This window comes from Anolis sagrei, chromosome 5 (genome assembly GCF_037176765.1).
Source record: "Anolis sagrei isolate rAnoSag1 chromosome 5, rAnoSag1.mat, whole genome shotgun sequence".
NCBI classification, from domain to species: Eukaryota; Metazoa; Chordata; class Lepidosauria; order Squamata; family Dactyloidae; genus Anolis; species Anolis sagrei.
Genome location: NC_090025.1, coordinates 96,682,247 through 96,700,648, shown reverse-complemented (window position 1 = coordinate 96,700,648; position 18,402 = coordinate 96,682,247). Strand labels below are relative to the sequence as shown.

The window sequence follows — 18,402 nt, the reverse complement described above, 5'->3', positions numbered from 1 at the left end:
TTTGGTGGGAATGGGAGACAGGGCCTTCTCAGCGGTGGCCCCTTGGCTGTGGAACGCCCTTCCCACGGATATAAGATCAGCCCCCTCCCTCCTGACATTCCATAAGAAAGTTAAAACATGGCTCTTCGAGCAAGCTTTTGCTGACACAACATAATTAGATTAAGATGAAATTGGAACGATTTGACGGTGCACTTGGATCACGATTTTAATAAGGAGACACTGCAGATTATGTTTTTATGGCTTTTTTTGGTTTTTTATATTATATGTTGATGTTTTAATTGTATTTATAATCTGTTTTTAACTTGCATTTTATAGTAGTGGAGGAATCAAATTGTTGCCAATTGTGAACCGCCCTGAGTCGCCTTCGGGCTGAGAAAGACGGTATATAGATGTGATAAATAAATCAAATTAAGTAAGTTTGATTTTTTTTTCTAGAGATATGACTTCTGAGTGAAGATGATGATGATGATGATGATGATGATGATGATGAAGAGCTATTTTTCTACCCCACCTCCATCTCCTCTAAGGGACTTGGGGTGGCTTACATGGGGCCAAGCCCGAGTCCCATTGATTCAATTCATGTGGATTTCATAAAGCATTGTTTAATTGCCTCTAAAATACTGAAAGATGCTCATTTCTGTGCAAAATTTGAGATTGCATCTAAATAAATGGGACTGTTAAATTGTAGTCAAGCTAAGGACACATCTATGGTTGTCAGATTCACAACTAGTGAGGTTTCCTGCACATTTCAAATTTGTATAGGAGAGGAAAATTCAAGTCATTCAACCAGATAATACAGCCTGTTGAAATTCCTTATTCTACACAATCATTAAACACACTCTTGTTTTTTCATTGGCAACTCTGACTTGCTCACTATGGCAAGGAGTTTGACTGAATAGACTTCCCAAATTTATAATTCTATGATCTCATAGCTCTTGGTAAGATGTCTGTATATAGAATGGGTTTCAAACAACAACAATAACCCATCATTTTGAATACAGACAAAGACTTACAGAGCCAGTCTTAATTTAAAGACCTCAGTTTAGGTGAGATTGATAAAAATTCATTAACAGTATTGTTCACAGTTCTACTTTTTTGGCCTGTACTTATGTCCCCAGTAGCTTGTCTTGCAGATACTCTTCCAAATCTCTTCTTTTCTGTTAAGAGCTGTAATAGTACAAATGTTTATTTATGTTATTCAAGGCTATCCTTTTGACATATCATTTTGCAATCTAGACAAATGCAGTCCTGTGTAATTATTTCTCCTGGATGCATTTCCCAATGACCTCATCCCTGTAGCTTAATGCTCGTGCCCTCGGAAAGAGAGAACATCTGGTTTCAGTGATCAAACAGAAGTGAGGTCTCCTTGACATAAAAAGTGTAACAAATTCTTACCCTGAAAGTATTTTGCCCAGAGACACAAAACTAAGTCATTGTCTGGTCAAGCAATCAGTCATAGAGTGACCAATTAGACCTTCTCAAGCAAATCCAGTTATATAATCAAATAGGCAATGTTGAAATTATCTGCTTGCTGCATTCCTCTTCTCAATTTATAAGAAACTATACACTGCAGTGAAATTGCAGCATGATTTCATGCATTTAAATTGATGCCGCAGGAGGCTCGCACAATCATACCCAAGCTGCTAATGAACTGCATGAAGTAAATAAGTAAGTAAGTAAGTAAGTAAAACAAGCTAAGACTATCTTTTGCAAGTTCGAAGTCTGTCTAACTAATTCCACAGGACAGCTGGGGACTTCTTGTCAATCCAAGTTTTCCAAGGCCTGAATCATGGCACCGAATGTGAATTGCTCATTCTGTCTAAGAGATGTGGCAGAATTGCTTGCTTTCTACATTAATTGTTCTTCTGAACACTTCCTTCTAATCATTAGATTTTGTTATCCTATGTTAGTTAGAAACTTCATCAAACATGAGAAATCTAATGATTAGAGGAAGGTTTTTCCAAGATAACAATACAGAAAGCAGGTAATTCTGCTGCATCTCTTGAAAGAAGAGAGATGCAGAGGTGTGATAAGGCAAAGTGGTCATTCACTTTTTTTTTGTATTCATCCACATATTTTGAAGGATATAACATTGCTTTAAATTCAAGACTTCTGTCCTGGTAGCATAACAGAGCAACAACATAATGGTGTAATTCGATGCATTTAAATTGGATTCACAGGAGGGTGGCATGGGAGCATTATAGAGCTAATTCCATTATAGATAATGGAAGAAATCTCCTTAAGTTCTGGCTAATTAAAAGATCATGAATAGAGAACCAATACAATAAAGTCACAGGTCCTCAATTGAAAGGATCAAATGGTATGACTAGATAGCAAAAAAACAAACAAAAAAACCCCCCCAAAAAACAAAAACAAACCCCAAAACCAACTAAATACTCTCTCCCTCCCCTCCAAGGCAGTTTCTACTTCTCACAGGAACTATATTGTGACAGTGTTCTGGCACGGCTGTACCAGGAGCTCCAACTTACCTTTCCTTTGTTGAGTGTTTGTATGTATTCTAAAGTGTGTGACTCCCCCAAGATTATCCAGCCAAGCAGGGAATCATGTCTTAGCCTTCAGAGTTGTAGTCCAATGCCCAAATCACTACATAATGCCTGGGAAATTATTTGGAGACTTTACTCTCCTGAAGCATTATCAACATAAAATATTTTAAATAGAGGGCCACTCATGAAGGTGAATCAAACAGAATCCATGGTTTTACTCCCCACCCCCTATCCTTCCCACTTTAGTGCCCCCTGGTGGCCTCTCATTGGATAATGGAACAGTACCAAAATTGGTAGCGTGAAGAGCAAACATCTGAAGAACACTCCTTACTTTTTTAGTGATATCTAAATTTACTCAAGGCAAACACATAGTCTAACTTGAAAAAGATCAACTTCATTGTGTAGAATTTTCTCCCAGCCCAAACCTTTTTTACAGTCCTTTAATTGGCCCTGGAATTGAGTGGCCCTGGTCCCCTAGTAGGGCCATTGCTGAGACCGATCCTTGCATTGTAACATTCAGCCAGCCCCATTTTTCCCTTCTCCTTGCACAAGCCTTGGCCCAGCCTGTTCCAAATAGTCCAGGTCCCTTACTGAAATCTTTGCGCCGACAGCTTACCTTGCATGAAGAAGAGAACAGAACTGTTTTAAATTGATTTTAATGTATATGTTGTGTCAAAAGTTTATTCCTATGTTTTTGTTTTATATTGTATGTTTTTGTATTATTTTGCATATGTGGAAACCACTCTGAGTCCCCTAGGGGAGATAGGGTGGTATATAAATAAAGTTATTATTATTATTATTATTATTATTATTATTATTATTATTATTATTATTATTATCCTGTGTAGAATTTGTTAATTTCCCTCTTTTCCTGTTATTCCACCCATGTTCCTATCATGAAAACAACCCTTTTTCATGAAATGGGAAGTGGGGAGGGAGAATAACCAGCAAAAATGGAGAAAATTGTTTTCCTCCTTCAACTTCCATTTCCTCCCAAAATGGACTAACCTCTCTCTAGTGTCCCCTTGTGGTCTCCACCCAGATAATGAAACAGTACCCCAATCTTATTCACCAGCCAGGCAACTAATTGGAGCCCAGTTGTTCAAGCTGGAAATGGGTCTTGCATCTATTGGCTTTTCTCTATTCCTTGGCAATTTAATGCATTGCTAAAACACATGTAACATGTTCTTCTCATGTTACTTGTAGTTTCTATGTCTATACGATCTTGCGGGGGAAAAAAACTTTTCAGGACTATAACTTTCAGAATCCATATCTAGCACGGCCACTGACCAAACCCACTGCAGAATTCTGGAAACTAGAAAAATAACTTATTGTCTACCAACTTAGGTGAATACTAGGCCTGGGTAACAACGGAAAAAATTGTTTCTAAAATCGATTCGTTTTTTGGGGGGTTTTGCGTTTCGTTATTTAAAATAATTACAAATTTTTCCTTTAAAAAAGTTCGATATTTACGAAATTTCATAAATGTGAAAAAATTACAAAACAATAACGAATCTATTTCCGAAACAATAACGAATCGATTCGTTAATGGCGGACGCGACCGCGCAATACGCTAAAAAACCTCCAAATGGGACAGGGGGAACTTCTGAAGCTTAATTAAACCAAAAACAACTATAAAAACCCTTAGAAAACCAAAAACAACTATAAAACTTGCCCCAGACATGCGGAAATAATAACGAAACGACCTCAAAATGATAACAAAACGAATACAATAACGAAATACAAAACATTTACGAAACGATTTAAAAATTCATTTTTTAAAAAAATTGCTCCAGACTGGTTCGTTATCGTTTTGTAATTGAACAATTAACGAATTTTTTAACGAATTACGAATTAACGAAACGAAACCGCCCAGCCCTAGTGAATACAGTCTGTCCCCTTGTCAGTTTCTGCTGGGAATAATGATCCTCTCCTATGGAGTTGGACTGTAACTCTTAACATTCCTCACCACTCGCTGTGCTGGGCAGGGCAGTTAAGATTTGTCACTCAATTGAAGGGTTCATTGTTTCCATCCCTGGTCTTTGACATATGAAATACTTTAGAACTTAGAATGCCATAGGACTCTTTGTTGGATAGAAGAATTGTTCTTCTCTTCTTTCAGCTGGTGGATCTGAGCAATTGTTTTATGACCTACCACAAGGTAAAGTACATTTTTCAATACTTCTGTCACACAGTTTCATGGTTGACTAATATAACTAATCCAACATAACAGATGTCTTATTAATATAACAATATTCATTTATCCACATTTCCTTTCCTTGTCAGATGTACACAGTGGGGAGTCCAAAACATCATATTGCTTATGGGGACATTTAATAAAGAAGTTTTAAAAAAACTTGACAGTTTTAAATGCCTGATATATGTTGTCCAGCGACATTCCACATTCCATGTACAAGTCCTGTAACAGCTGAATCAGTTTATTTCCCAGTTCCCTTGTGAAAGCTGGAGAAATGTGCCTGTGTGCTTATAGTACTGAAACAGTTAAGAGAATCCATTTGCATGCTGCATTAAAAGGCAGAGAACAGAAAACTCAAATTAAAAGTCTGTAACAGTTCAGAGTACATTTTAGATTATAATAATAATAGCAAACTCTCCCTACATGTACAATTCCCTTGAAAATATGCTTTATCTCTTCCTAGTTTTGAACATATTTACACTCACATCCTAATGATGTCCTCCACAAATTATGAAATTAAGAACCAAAAGTACAGTCTGACTTTCAAATTTGAAGATTTGATTATTTATGGATATGATTTAAATTTTCTCTCCATAAACCCCTATGGACTCCAAAGCTATTCTACAGGCAATTTTTGCTAGAAGTTCATTATAATGTTGAAGGACCTAAAGTTTCATAGAGATGACACCTCTATAAGAATCTGTAGGTCTTCCAGTGAGATCTTCTGGCCAACGTCTAGTAGAAGTTGATCATAAACTAATGTTGGAGGACCTAGAGATGTCTTTTTGTTGTTGTTGTTCATTCGTTCAGTCGTCTCCGACTCTTCGTGACCTCATGGACCAGCCCATGCCAGAGCTCCCTGTCGGCTGTCACCACCCCCAGCTTCTTCAAGGTCAGTCCAGTCACTTCAAGGATGCCATCCATCCATCTTGCCCTTGGTCAGCCCCTCTTCCTTTTGCCTTCCACTTTCCCCAGCATAATTGTCTTCTCTAAGCTTTCCTGTCTCCTCATGATGTGGCCAAAGTACTTCAACTTTGTCTCTAGTATCCTTCCCTCCAGCGAGCAGTCGGGCTTTATTTCCTGGAGGATGGACTGGTTGGATCTTCTCGCAGTCCAAGGCACTCTCAGAACTTTCCTCCAGCACCACAGCTCAAAAGCATCTATCTTCCTTCGCTCAGCCTTCCCTAAGGTCCAGCTCTCACATCCGTAGGTGACTACAGGGAATACCATGGCTTTGACTACGCGGATCTTTGTTGCCAGTCTGATGTTTCTACTCTTCACTATTTTATCGAGACTGGACATTGCTCTCCTCCCAAGAAGGAAGCGTCTTCTGATTTCCTGGCCACAGTCTGCATCTGCAGTAATCTTTGCGCCTAGAAATACAAAGTCTGTCACGGCCTCCACATTTTCTCCCTCTATTTCCCAGTTGTCAATCATTCTTGTTGCCATAATCTTGGTTTTTTTTATGTTTAGCTGCTAGAGAGGTATTATCTCAGGTAAAACATTACAAAGTGTTTAAATTTGCTGTGGTCTTGTGCTCCTAATGATGGCAAATGGAGAGGGCTGTTTGTACACTAAGTAAGGTACTAAAAGCTCTGCTGTGTTGTTGTTGTTGTTTTGTGAATTTATTTCCTACCTTTTTTCAATCAAGAGGGTTAAAGTGTCTAACAACAAGTTAACACAATATATGCTCTACAACTCTGAGGGTTGCAGCATTGAAGGGCTAAGAAGACTAAAACAAAGGGGCTACGTTCCAATATCCATGTGGAGGCCACAAGAAGACTCTAGAGAGAGAAGGATAATCAATTTTATTTGGGGGGGGGGAGTTGAAGGAGGAAAATAATTTTCCCCCATTTTGCTGGTTATTTCCTCTCCCCTCTCCCTATTCCATAAACGAGAGTTGTTTCCATGATGGGGGCATGGGAGGGATAACATAAAAATGGGGAAATTGTTTTTCTCCTTCAACCCACTCTCCGCCTCCATAAAACTGATTATCCTTCTCTCTCTCTAGCACCCCCTTGTGGCTGTCTAGAAAATGGAACAGTACATCTGTCAGGTTTTACAATGTATTGTAATGTAATATAGCTGAGTCATGCACTGCTAATAGGCTTATATTGGAAATGCTGAGTCATGCATTAACTGTATATAGAACTTCATTTGGGGAATGTGTTCTGGCCTAGTCCAGGTGATTGTGAATGATGCAATCCTGGGTCTGAGTTAAGTTAATGAGTTGGGAACCAATCAGAGATTGCTATGTGTAATTGTATAGAATTGTATATAAGGAAGTCATGTACAGTGTATATCTCTCTCCTTGTGCTGTGATGCTGTTCGTCGAAGGCTCTATGTAATTGATTAAAAAAACCTGTAAGACAAGATATAACCATGTGCTGTGGTAAGTTTGTAGTGTCATCTAGATTGGAGGGGAAAACAATAGTAAAACTGACAATGGCCGGGCATGTGCTCAAGTGTCTGTAAAAGAGTTCCAGAGTGACTGCAGTTTGTGGGAGCAGTTGACTGAAAATACTGTGCTACTGAAAAGCGCTGAAGTTGTGCAACTGATCTGCTGTTGAATTGTGAAATTAATCTCAACAACAGCTCTTGCTACCCAAAGAACCAGAAGGAACAATGAAAAAGCAATAATAATTTAGGGTATTTAATTATGGAACATGAGTCCATGTTACAAGTAAACTAAAGCATATTCTGTGTGTGCATCTGGAAAAAGTGATATAAGACACACTTCACTAACTTGTTTGGGGTGAATGCACCATGCAGCAACTCCCTTACTCAAGCTAACTGCCAAAAGTAACAATTCTACCACATTGAGTTTTAAATCTTATACAGGAGCTAGATTTTCTTTTCTTCATCCTTTCTCATAATATCATGTTTCTCAGGGTGTAAGCCAACATTGAAAAATGTGTAAACCACAGAGAACTTTGCCACTGGTTGTTATGCCTAGTGTCTACCCACCAAATGAAAAGTCATGAAATATTACAGAGATGTTGTGGAAAATTGAAACAGTTGATTTAAGACAAAAAAGTTCTTAATACTAACCCACATGTCCCTTTTTCTTAGTGAGTGTTGCCCAGGAAGAAATCTTGATGGGACATTATGAAAATTCCCATTGCAGTGGGCTATCCATGCATTTCTGTGGTGTCACAGTTATGGATTGTCCAGTTGCCACAATGCCTCATTTTTCAAGCATTCAGAAAATATTACCTTGTTGAAATGTTGCTTAATTTGATCCTCTTTGGAAAAAAAAAACCTGTTGTCTGCATTTTATCTACAAAAAGCTTTTATTATTTATGACAAGTTACAAAGATGATTTCACTAATAGCTGTTTGTAGCCTTAAACTAAATTTGTGAAGTAAGAGTTTAAAATATTTTTGAAACTCTTCTAGAGAGAAAATTTGGTCAAGCTAACCGAGCATTCATCAACAAGGATTTTTTTCCCTACAGTTATGTCTCCAGATGAAACCACCCTTTCAAAACAAAGGCAATATGTGATGAAAAGTATAGATTATGTGTATACGGTATTTTTACAGCAATATAAATATCACAGCATGATCAGGAGGAGACTGCCAGCATCCTAAAAATTCATACCATAAGAAATGGCACATCCTGTTAAATCTATTGTAGTGCTTCCTTTGGCCTGTAGAGCCCTGTGTAGGTGGTTCAGTTCATCTTGGAGGAGGTGGGGTTCGCAGATTCTTTTTGCACGGTCTGCCAAGGCTTTAATGATGCTTCTTTTCTGACTTGGGTGATGGTTGAAGTTTTTATGTAGATATCTATCTGTGTGTGTGGGTTTTCTATAGACGGTGTGACCCAATTGTTGATCTGGGCTCTACAGACCAATGGATACTCCACCTCAGACATCAGAAGAGCTGCAAGACCAAGAACAAGCCACGAGAATAAAGATGAAGATCTACCCAGAGGAAAAATGCTCTTGCCATACATCAAGGGAACCACTGACCGGATAGGGAATCTGATGAGGAAACACAATATACAAACAATCTACAGACCCACCAAGAAAATCCAACAAATGCTACATTCAGCAAAGAGGGATCCTCTCACTTCTGCAGGAGTCTACCGTATACCATGCAGCTGTGAACAAGTCTACATAGGGACCACCAAACGCAGCATTGCCCAAACACGAATCAAGGAACGTGAAAGGCACTGCAGACTATTTCAACCAGAGAAGTCAGCCATAGCAGAGCACCTGATGAACCAACCTGGATACAGCATATTATTTGCGAACACAGAAATGCTGGACCACTCTCACAACCACCATGTGACAATTTCAACAGAAAGGAGGAGACCATGAAAATGAACAAAATCTGGCTACCAGTATTAAAAAACTCTAAAATTACAACAGCAAAACAGCAGAGAGGAAACAACCAGGCACATCTTAACACCTCTCAACAAAAGATTCCCCCAGGCTCAGCCAGGCCTTCAAATGCTAATGAAGGTGGTCAGTTGAAACATTGACACCCAGCTCCAGCAGAGAAGAACTCTTTGCCCCACCCCAGTCATTCCACAGATATATAAACCCATTTTTCTAATTCCAACAGACCTCACTACCTCTGAGGATGCTTGCCATAGATGCAGGCGAAACGTCAGGAGAAAATGCCTCTAGAACACGGCCATATAGCCTGAAAAAGCCCACAAGAACCTAGTTGAGAATTATGGCTTGCGTGTATGTGTGTGCATCTGCATCTATCTATACACACTTACACATATATGCACACTTTGATTGGATGTTTACAAAAAAATGCAATCTTTTCTGGCAAACATTCCAGTGTTTTTGGAAACATCTACACATTGAAAATATATCCTTTGCAACTGCATACATTGTCTACACTTTCTTCCTGTGGCTGATCAGATATTAACTGCTGTTTATCCATAAGTCTCTAACTTCATCTGCTGTGCCTTAATGTTCATGAAATAAATAGATCGTAAATTAAAACTCTCTCTGCTTTCTGTACAGGATGCTAGTGCTGCTTCTAATGTATTACTTGGAAAACATGAAATAAGCAAGATAAATAATTACGTAAGACTGAAGTAAAAAAATAGCATTTTTATTTGCAATTTTTCACTTTCATGGTGTGCTGTGTCCCTAGTCCCAACAAATGCAGAGGGCTGAATGTCAGCCCTCTGCATTTACTGGGGTTAGGGACACAGCAGCCATGAAAGTGAAAAACTGCAAATAAAAAAATGCTACTTTTTTACACGAGGGAACATATTTTTAGGAATTTAAAGGAACTCCTCCAGCATGGCTCTATGGTCAACTTCTGGAGGAGTTGCATTGACCTTGAGTTTTGGAGTTGTAGTGGGCATTGACCTTGAGTTTTGGAGTTGTAGTTCACCTACATCCAGACCGCACTGTGAACTCAAATAATGATGGAACTGGACCAAACTTGGTACAAATATTCAATATACCCAAATGTGAACACTAGTGGAATTTGGAGAAAATAGACCTTGGCACTTGGGAGTTGTAGTTGCTGGGATTTATAGTTCATAAATAATTAAAGAGCCTTTTGAACCCCACCCAAGATAGAATTGGGCCAAGCTGTAGTTGCTGGGATTTATAGTTCATAAATAATTAAAGAGCCTTTTGAACCTCACCCAAGATAGAATTGGGCCAAGCTTCCCACAGAGAACCCCTGTGACCAACATAAACTCATAATGATGATGATGATGATGATTATTATTTATTTGATCAGTCATATGACCATTTCAAAATAGAACACGAGTAAAAAACAAGGCAACAAGGTGAAGACAGCAGCCAACCTTCTATTTATAGTCAGAATCTTATTTTCCTGGTTCTTCTTCCAGGAAATCTGCTCTTTTCTTAATAGCTTTCAGAATAAAAAGGCTTACTCTGATTATGCTGGATTTTTCCTGCCCTTGCAAGAGGGATGTCAGAATATCATTTCTGTTGGGGGACCTGCAGTTGGATAATATTGGATGTAAATATCTGTCTTGCAGTTCAGTATATGCTGGACAGTCAATTAAGAAATGTTCAATGTCTTCCACTGTTTGTTCTCCCCAGACGCAGAATCTCTCACTTCTTGGGATGTTACAGTAACGCCCGGTTTGCACCATAGTACCGAGTTGTTCAAACCTAGCCCTAGTATATATTCTTCTTAAGGGTAGTGGAAGTGGAATAGTTAGGTAGTGCTCTAAATGAATATTCCTTTTGTGGGAAGCTAAAAACCTTGTGGTTGAAGACCTACCTATGCTCTCTAGGTCCAGCAATATAAACTACTGGAGACTAGGATGAGGAACAATGGCTTCAAAGTACAAGAAAGAAGATTCCATCTGAACATTAGGAAGAACTTCCTGACTGTGAGAGCCATTTAGCAGTGGAACTCTCTGCCCCAGAGTGTGGTGGAAGCTCCATCTTTGGAAGCTTTTAAACAGAGGCTGGATGGCCATCTGTCGAGGGTGCTTTGAATGCAATTTTCCTGCTTCTTGGCAGGGGGTTGGACTGGATGGCCCCTGAGGTCTCTTCCAAGTCTAATATTTTATAATTCTAGGGATTTGAGAGGAATTGACAGTGATTTAGAGAAGATGTAGTTCATTGTCAACCCAACAACGATGGATCTGGACCAAAATTGGCATAAATACCTAATATGCTGAAATTTGATTACTGGTATGGTTTGGGAGGGGGGTTGATTTTTGTCATTTGGGAGTTGTAGTTGCACTCTGAACCCAGACCACAATGGATCTGCGCCAAACATGGCACACTACCTACATGACCAACATTGAATACTGATGCGGTTGGGGAGGGCTGTTTTCGAATTCTGGGAGTTGTAGTTCACCAATATTCAGAGAGTACTCTATACCAAACTGGTGATGGAAATAGTAAACTTGCCATACATACCCAACACCGCAAAGTTTGAATACTGGTGAGGTTTCGAGGGGACTAACCTCAGAAGTTGGGAGTTATAGTTCACCCACATCAACAGAGCAATGTGCACCCAAAAGATGGAGCTGGACCAAACTTGGCACAAATACCCAAAATGACCAACTTTGAATACTGGTGGGGTTTGAGGGGGGGGGGGGAGGGCTGACCCAACATGATGGTAATTGTGGTTCTCTCTGCATTCAGGGAACTCTGTGACCCCCACCAATGATGAATCTGAACCAAACTGGGCACACAGACCCAATGTGGCCAACTGTGAATACAGGCAGGGTTGGGAGTGAATGACCTTAGCATATGGGAGTTGTAGTTCACCCACATCCAAAGAGCACTGAACCCAGCGGACGACTGATGCGGATCAAACTTGGCACACAGACCCAACATGGCCAACTGTGGATACTGGTGGGATTTGGGGAGGATTGACCCACAATTCTGGGAGTTGGAGTTCACCCACATCCTTATGCATTTTCTAATGAGATCATTAATAAAAAAAAACAAAAGAAAGACTGACTTTTTCTAATAAAGAGCTGCCTCTGCTCCTCCTGATGATGCTGGGCCACTCTCAGTCTCATATCACATGGGAGCTCCCCCCCCCCCCCCCCACTGCCTTGAAGGGACTCACTGACATAAGCCTCCCTCCAACCTGGCGTGCTCTCCCTCACCGGTGCATGCACACTTTGCTGCCATGTGCCGAGTACACCTGCTCTCCCTTCCCCACTTGGAGTCTCAGAAACACCCCCCCCCCCAATTGGCTGAGAGGCCAGTTGAGTGGCCAGCCAATCACAGCAGGAGGAGGATTTTTGGTGGGTGGATTCGCTGTCTGTTTCCAAAAAGGAAAAGAAGGACAGGCGGAGAGATCTTCAGCTTTCTCTGCCATAGGAGTTCCTAAGTCCATCAAAAATATGTGTTCTCTGAAACTCTCTCATGACCCCCAAGGGGTCCTGATCCCCAGGTTGAGAAATACTGCTCTAGATGTTTATAATAATTCGGGATAGGGTCTATGAAAATTGAAGCAACTCTTGGAGGTTCATACTTGTCCATGCCCAAACTAAAGTATCTTGAATTGATGTCTGTCCTCTGCTCAATTCCCTCCAATAAACAGATACCCACAAGATCCTGAGACAATCTGTTCCACTCTTGAACAGTTTGTATTGTTAGGAAGGGAGAGTTGTGATGTCTAGCCAAATCTCCACCCACTGGTTCTAGTCTGTCCTTCTGGAACACCAACCAAATTCTGCTCCATACTGTGCTTGGCAGACTTTCAGATGTTGTATCCCACTTTAGTCTTCTGTTACCAAGTTAAATGGGTGAAGTTCTTCCAACCATTTTTCATCAAATTTTGCTTCCAGGATTCTGCCTCTTGAAGTTTGCTGGATGAAAATCAGGTGCATGTTTTTTTTCTTCCAGGAGACGATTGTAAGCACATGAATGCTTTTATCCTATACTCTTTCTTGTGGTCTTTGTGCTAATGTTTGTCCTAGGTGAGATTTGGCAAGATTTGGGGACGAGAGAGAGAGGGCCTGTTATGTCTTGAAAATGCTCTTAGATCACTATTACATAGGTATTCCCATTGGTCGGTTTATGTCACCACAGGTTTCTATCAATTGAGTCAAATGCTGCTGCTAAGTCAACAAAGATTTATTAGACTTCTGGACATTGTAGTAAATATCTGTAAAATAAATTGGAGGACTGGGAATCTAACTAAACATATCATGCAGCCTGGGCAGGCTTTGAATGGGCCAGCACACTATTGACCATTGTTAGATTCTTTGTTATTTAGCCCAACAAGGAATTGCTGATCCTACTAAACATCTATTTGTTATCTTTTTGACTTAGCTATTACATCCTCAACTGCTAAATATCACATGACTAATTAACCTCTTGGTCCACAATGAAGAGCAGAAAAATATTTTGCGCACTCATGTTCTCATAAGATTTCATAGATATTTGTAGGGAGTACTTTTTACCTCTGATTGATGGCCAACCCTTATAAAAGCACAGATGGGATCGAAAGCTCCTGTCCCACAAGCCAGCAGGTGTGTTCGGTTGTATCGATGCAGAGCACGGATGTAATTGGCACACTCCTCCTGTTGTGACAGGGAATAAATGTCATTAAACAGTATTTTGATAATAACAATCCCAGTGACATTATCAACTCCAAACTTTAAACATATTTTCTTTGATCATTCAGTGAACTACACATTGAGGTTTTGAAAAGGAGGACAACTTACACAGTTGCATTTTCACAACAAGGAGGAAATAAAAATAATGGCAGAAGAAAATTATTTTGGATTATATATATCTATTAGGCTTGGGTGGTTTCGTTCGTTAATTTCGTAATTCGTTATTAATTCGTATTTAAATTAGCTTACGATCCAATATTGAGCCATGCAGGAATAGTGTGAGGAGTAAATTAGATTCGAAACAATTTTTTCAATTTATTTCGTAATTATTTTGTAATTATTTCGTAATTATTTCATAATTATTTCGTAATTATTTTCGCATGTCTGGTGCAAGTTTTATAGTTGTTGCTTGTTTTATCACACGAACAGTCAACAACAGAGGGAGAGGGAAGCTTCAGAAGTTCCCCCTGTCCCATTTGGAGGTTTTTTTTAGCATATTGCTCAAACGCGTCCGCCATTAACGAATCGATTCGTAATTTTACAAAATTTCATATATTTTGAAATTTTTAAAAGGAAAATTTCAGAATTATTAAAAAAAACGAAACGCAAGGGCCCCCTAAAAACAAAACGAGTTTAGAACCAATTTTTTCCGTGGTTACCCAAGCCTAATATCTATATATCTCTATCTATATATCTATCTATCTAGATATAGGATATTCCATATGCTCAATGAAACTATCCCTTTTACATATTCTAAGGCTCATCAAAGAAATGTACCTCATCTGTAAAATATGAAGATTTGCTAAGCATATAGGATATTTCAGAGACAACATGTGAAATAATTGAAAGTGCTGGTTTTGACCTATAAAGCTCTATATGGTTCTGGCCCAGCTTACTTGTCCGAACACATCCACCTCTACATCCCATCAGGCCCTCGGACAGTAGATGTTTGTAGAGTTTAAAGGACATGGACTAGAATGACAATACGACTGGCGAGACTGTTTTTATTATTTATTGTTTTAATGATTGCTTATGTACTGTCTAATTATGATTTATGTTTAATTGTGGTTTTATTATTGTGGTTGTTATGGTTTGGCATCACGTCAGTGTCCAATGTATGGCACTGAAGTTTTGTCAGTTATGTGTAAAAAGCTTAGAGTCCTCCTAGGGGTGAGAAAAGCGGTATAGAAATACGGTAAATAAATAAATAATAATAATAAATAATAAATAAGTATGCTTTTTTAAAAAAAAAATGCAAATACATGATTTAGTTAATGGGAAAATTCCATACACTAATTAGAATGTATAAAATGTATGTAAAAAGTGTACAAATTTCAGTACAAGAGGGAAACAGGGAAAGTGTTGAATCCTCATATGAAACTAAGATGGAAAGGCTATGAATGTGAGATTCAGGAAATGCAATGAAGTAGAGCAGGGGTCCTCAAACTAAGGCCTGGGGGCAGGATACGGCCCTCCAAGGTCATTTACCCAGCCCTCACTCAGGGTCGACCTAAGTCTGAAATGACTTGAAAGCACACAACAACAACAACAACAACAACAATCCTATCTCATCAGCCAAAAGCAGGTCCACACTTCCCATTGAAATGCTAATGAGTTTATATTTGTTGAAATTGTTTTTCATTTTAATTATTGCATTGTTTTTAAGTGTTTTGCACTACAAATAAGATATGTGCAGTGTGCATAGGAATTCATTCATTTTTTTTTCAAAATATAATCCGACCCTCCAACAGTTTGAGGAACTGTGACCCGGCCCTCTGTTTAAAAAGTTTGAGGACCCCTGAAGTAGAGGCTTAGATAAGACCACATCCTTTGGAATACTCAGTAGGTTTACTGTCTCAGAGTTTGTCTAAACCGGAAAAAAACAAAAACAAACCCTGGACTGATTCCCAAATTCAGTAATGTCTGTTTTCATGACACAAAAGAACTTCTAATGAATAGAACAGGTATTCTGAGTTTTATCCAACTTTGCCGAACTTTAGGAAAAGTCAGAGGATATTTCATAATTATATGGAAACTCAAGTGTCCCGTACTGCGTGGCAGGTTGGCCAGCTGGATCTGATTTATTTCACACCATTTCCATTTGACCCCCTTTTCCTTGCTGATCACATCTACCCGCTAAGCAGACATGACTACAGAGATCTGTGACAGAAAGTGAAGATTCTAAGGATGAGATGACAGTAAAACAGGGCTGATGCAGTCCCAGCTCATATGGATACAGGTATTAGATTCATCATGGGACAGATCATAGAATCATAGAATCAAAGAGTTGGAAGAGACCTCACGGGCCATCCAGTCCAACCCCATGCCAAGAAGCAGGAATATTGCATTCAAATCACCCCTGACAGATGGCCATCCAGCCTCTGTTGAAAAGCTTCCAAAGAAGGAGCCTCCACCACACTCCAGGGCAGAGAGTTCCAGTGCTGAACAGCTCCCACAGTCAGGAAGTTCTTCCTCATGTTCAGATGGAATCTCCTTTCTTGTAGTTTGAAGCCACTGTTTCACGTCCTAGTCTCCAGGGAAGCAGAAAACAAGCTTGCTCCCTCCTCCCTGTGGCTTCCTCTCACATATTTATACATGGCTATCATATCTCCTCTTAGCCTTCTCTTCTTCAGGCTAAACATGCCCAGCTCCTTAAGCCGCTGCTCATAGGGATTGTTCTCCAGACCCTTGATCATTTTAGTCGCCCTCCTCTGGACACATTCCAGCTTGTCAATATCTCTCTTGAATTGTGGTGCCCAGAATTGGACACAATATTCCAGGTGTGGTCTAACCAAAGCGGAATAGAGGGGTAGCATCACTTCCCTAGATCTAGACACTATGCTCCTATTGATGCAGGCCAAAATCCTATTGGCTTTTTTTGCCGCCACATCACACTGTTGGCTCATGTTTAACTTGTTGTCCATGAGGACTCCAAGTTCTTTTTCACAAGTACTGCTTTCGAGCCAGGCATTGTCCCCCATTCTGTATCTTTGCATTTTGTTTTTTCTGCCAAAGTGGAGTATCTTGCATTTGTCACTGTTGAACTTCATTTTGTTAGTTTTGGCCCATCTCTCTGGGCCAAATTACTGGAGTAACCTGCCCAGTGTAGATGAGAGAGTAGAAATGGTGTGCAGGAAATGAGAATAGTGAAGGGAAGTATCTATAGTGGGCTAAAATGAGGGTGTAGTTCTCTGAAATAGAAATTCTCTCCCAATGAAATTTTCCTTCACTCTCGAATTTTCCAGGATTGCAGTAACTTGAAACACTTCAGACTTTCACCAGATCACCTGAGAAAAAGGCTGGGAAAGAGAGAATATTTCAGATCATTCCCAGTTTGAACTATACTGACAGTTCTCCTGAAAAGGAAGAGCAAATACATTCCACCATTGATACATACAGCATATCTTCCCTTGATAGTGCATTCCTCTACTTGTAGGGATGTACTTGGCCAATGAATCTGCAAAAGAAAAAAAAGCAATTAATTAATAGACTATATGAGGCATTCACCTTAAAAGTAATCATGAAGATTATTTTAAATTTCAGATAGGTATTGATCTCAATCTATAAATAATATATTTTCTCCAGTAAATGATAATCATACTTTGCTTTTCAGTGTATATACAGGTTACACACATGACTGAGAGCGGTTCTGCACAGGCACAGAATATGGCTTGGAACGGGCATAAAAAAATGCAAGTTCCAAACTGCATTATAGTCTCACAGGGAAGTCCTAAAATACATTAGTGGTAGGAAACCAATCTGACAGCCCAGGTGTGCCATGCTAAAGTCAGTTTGGCACCATTGGGCATGGGCTCAGTTTCCATCCTCCCTGCAGCCCGGATCTTCCCCAAGAGAAGAAAGAAAATCTACCTACCACATGGTACGCAGACTCTTTCTCCTAGTCCAGTGCCATGTGACTGGCAAAGGAACCTGGGAAGAGCAAAGCCCGCTGCTCTCCATAGATTCCTTTGGCAGTTACATAGCTCTGAACCAGGTGGAAGGTGGATTTTCTTTCTTCTTCTAGGGAAAACCAGAGGTGCATTGGTCAGGAATGGAGAGCTATCCCACCTACATGGGCTGACCGAACTTGGGACTGCAGGATGGTTGTGGAGAATTTGTTAACTGAGGATCAGGCTTCTACAAAACACACAGCATATTGGGGAAAAAAACTTACTAAAAAGTCTGGAACAAGGCAGATAATCTACTTCATCTTATCAAAACATATCCCATGCAGGGTTCAAAACTGGGCGATCCCAAACAGATGTGGATGTGTGCAAAACCTCATGACAGATGTTAATAAAAACCTCTATATTTTAAAGCTGTCTATATTAATAATAATAATAATAATAATAATAATAATAACAACAACACTTTATTTGTACCCCGCTACCATCCCCCCAAGGGACTCGATGCGGCTTACTAGAGCTGGGCAACCACAGAAAAATTTGTTTCTAAACTCAATTCGTTTTTAGGGGGTTTTTGCGTTTCGTTTTTTAAAAGAATTCCAAAATTTTTCTTTAAAAAAGTTCGAAATATACAAAATTTCGTAAATTACGAAACAATTACGAAACAATTACAAAACAATTACGAATCGATTCGTTAATGGCGGACGTGATTGCGCAATACGCTAAAAAACCCCTCCAAATGGGACAGGGG

General features: G+C 39.5%; 1 protein-coding gene across 2 annotated transcripts in view; it reads right to left on the bottom strand.

Moving 5' to 3' along the window:
- Nucleotides 1–18,402, bottom strand: part of SEMA3E (semaphorin 3E) — a 254,418-nt gene that overhangs the window by 77,264 nt on the left and 158,752 nt on the right. For both annotated transcript variants that reach the window (XM_067468902.1, XM_067468903.1), the window contains exons 3-4: nucleotides 17,144–17,203; nucleotides 13,591–13,710 (exon numbers count right to left, since the gene is read on the bottom strand). In XM_067468902.1, the coding sequence (XP_067325003.1) occupies nucleotides 13,591–13,710; nucleotides 17,144–17,203 (180 nt within the window). The remainder of the gene's footprint in view (nucleotides 1–13,590; nucleotides 13,711–17,143; nucleotides 17,204–18,402) is intronic.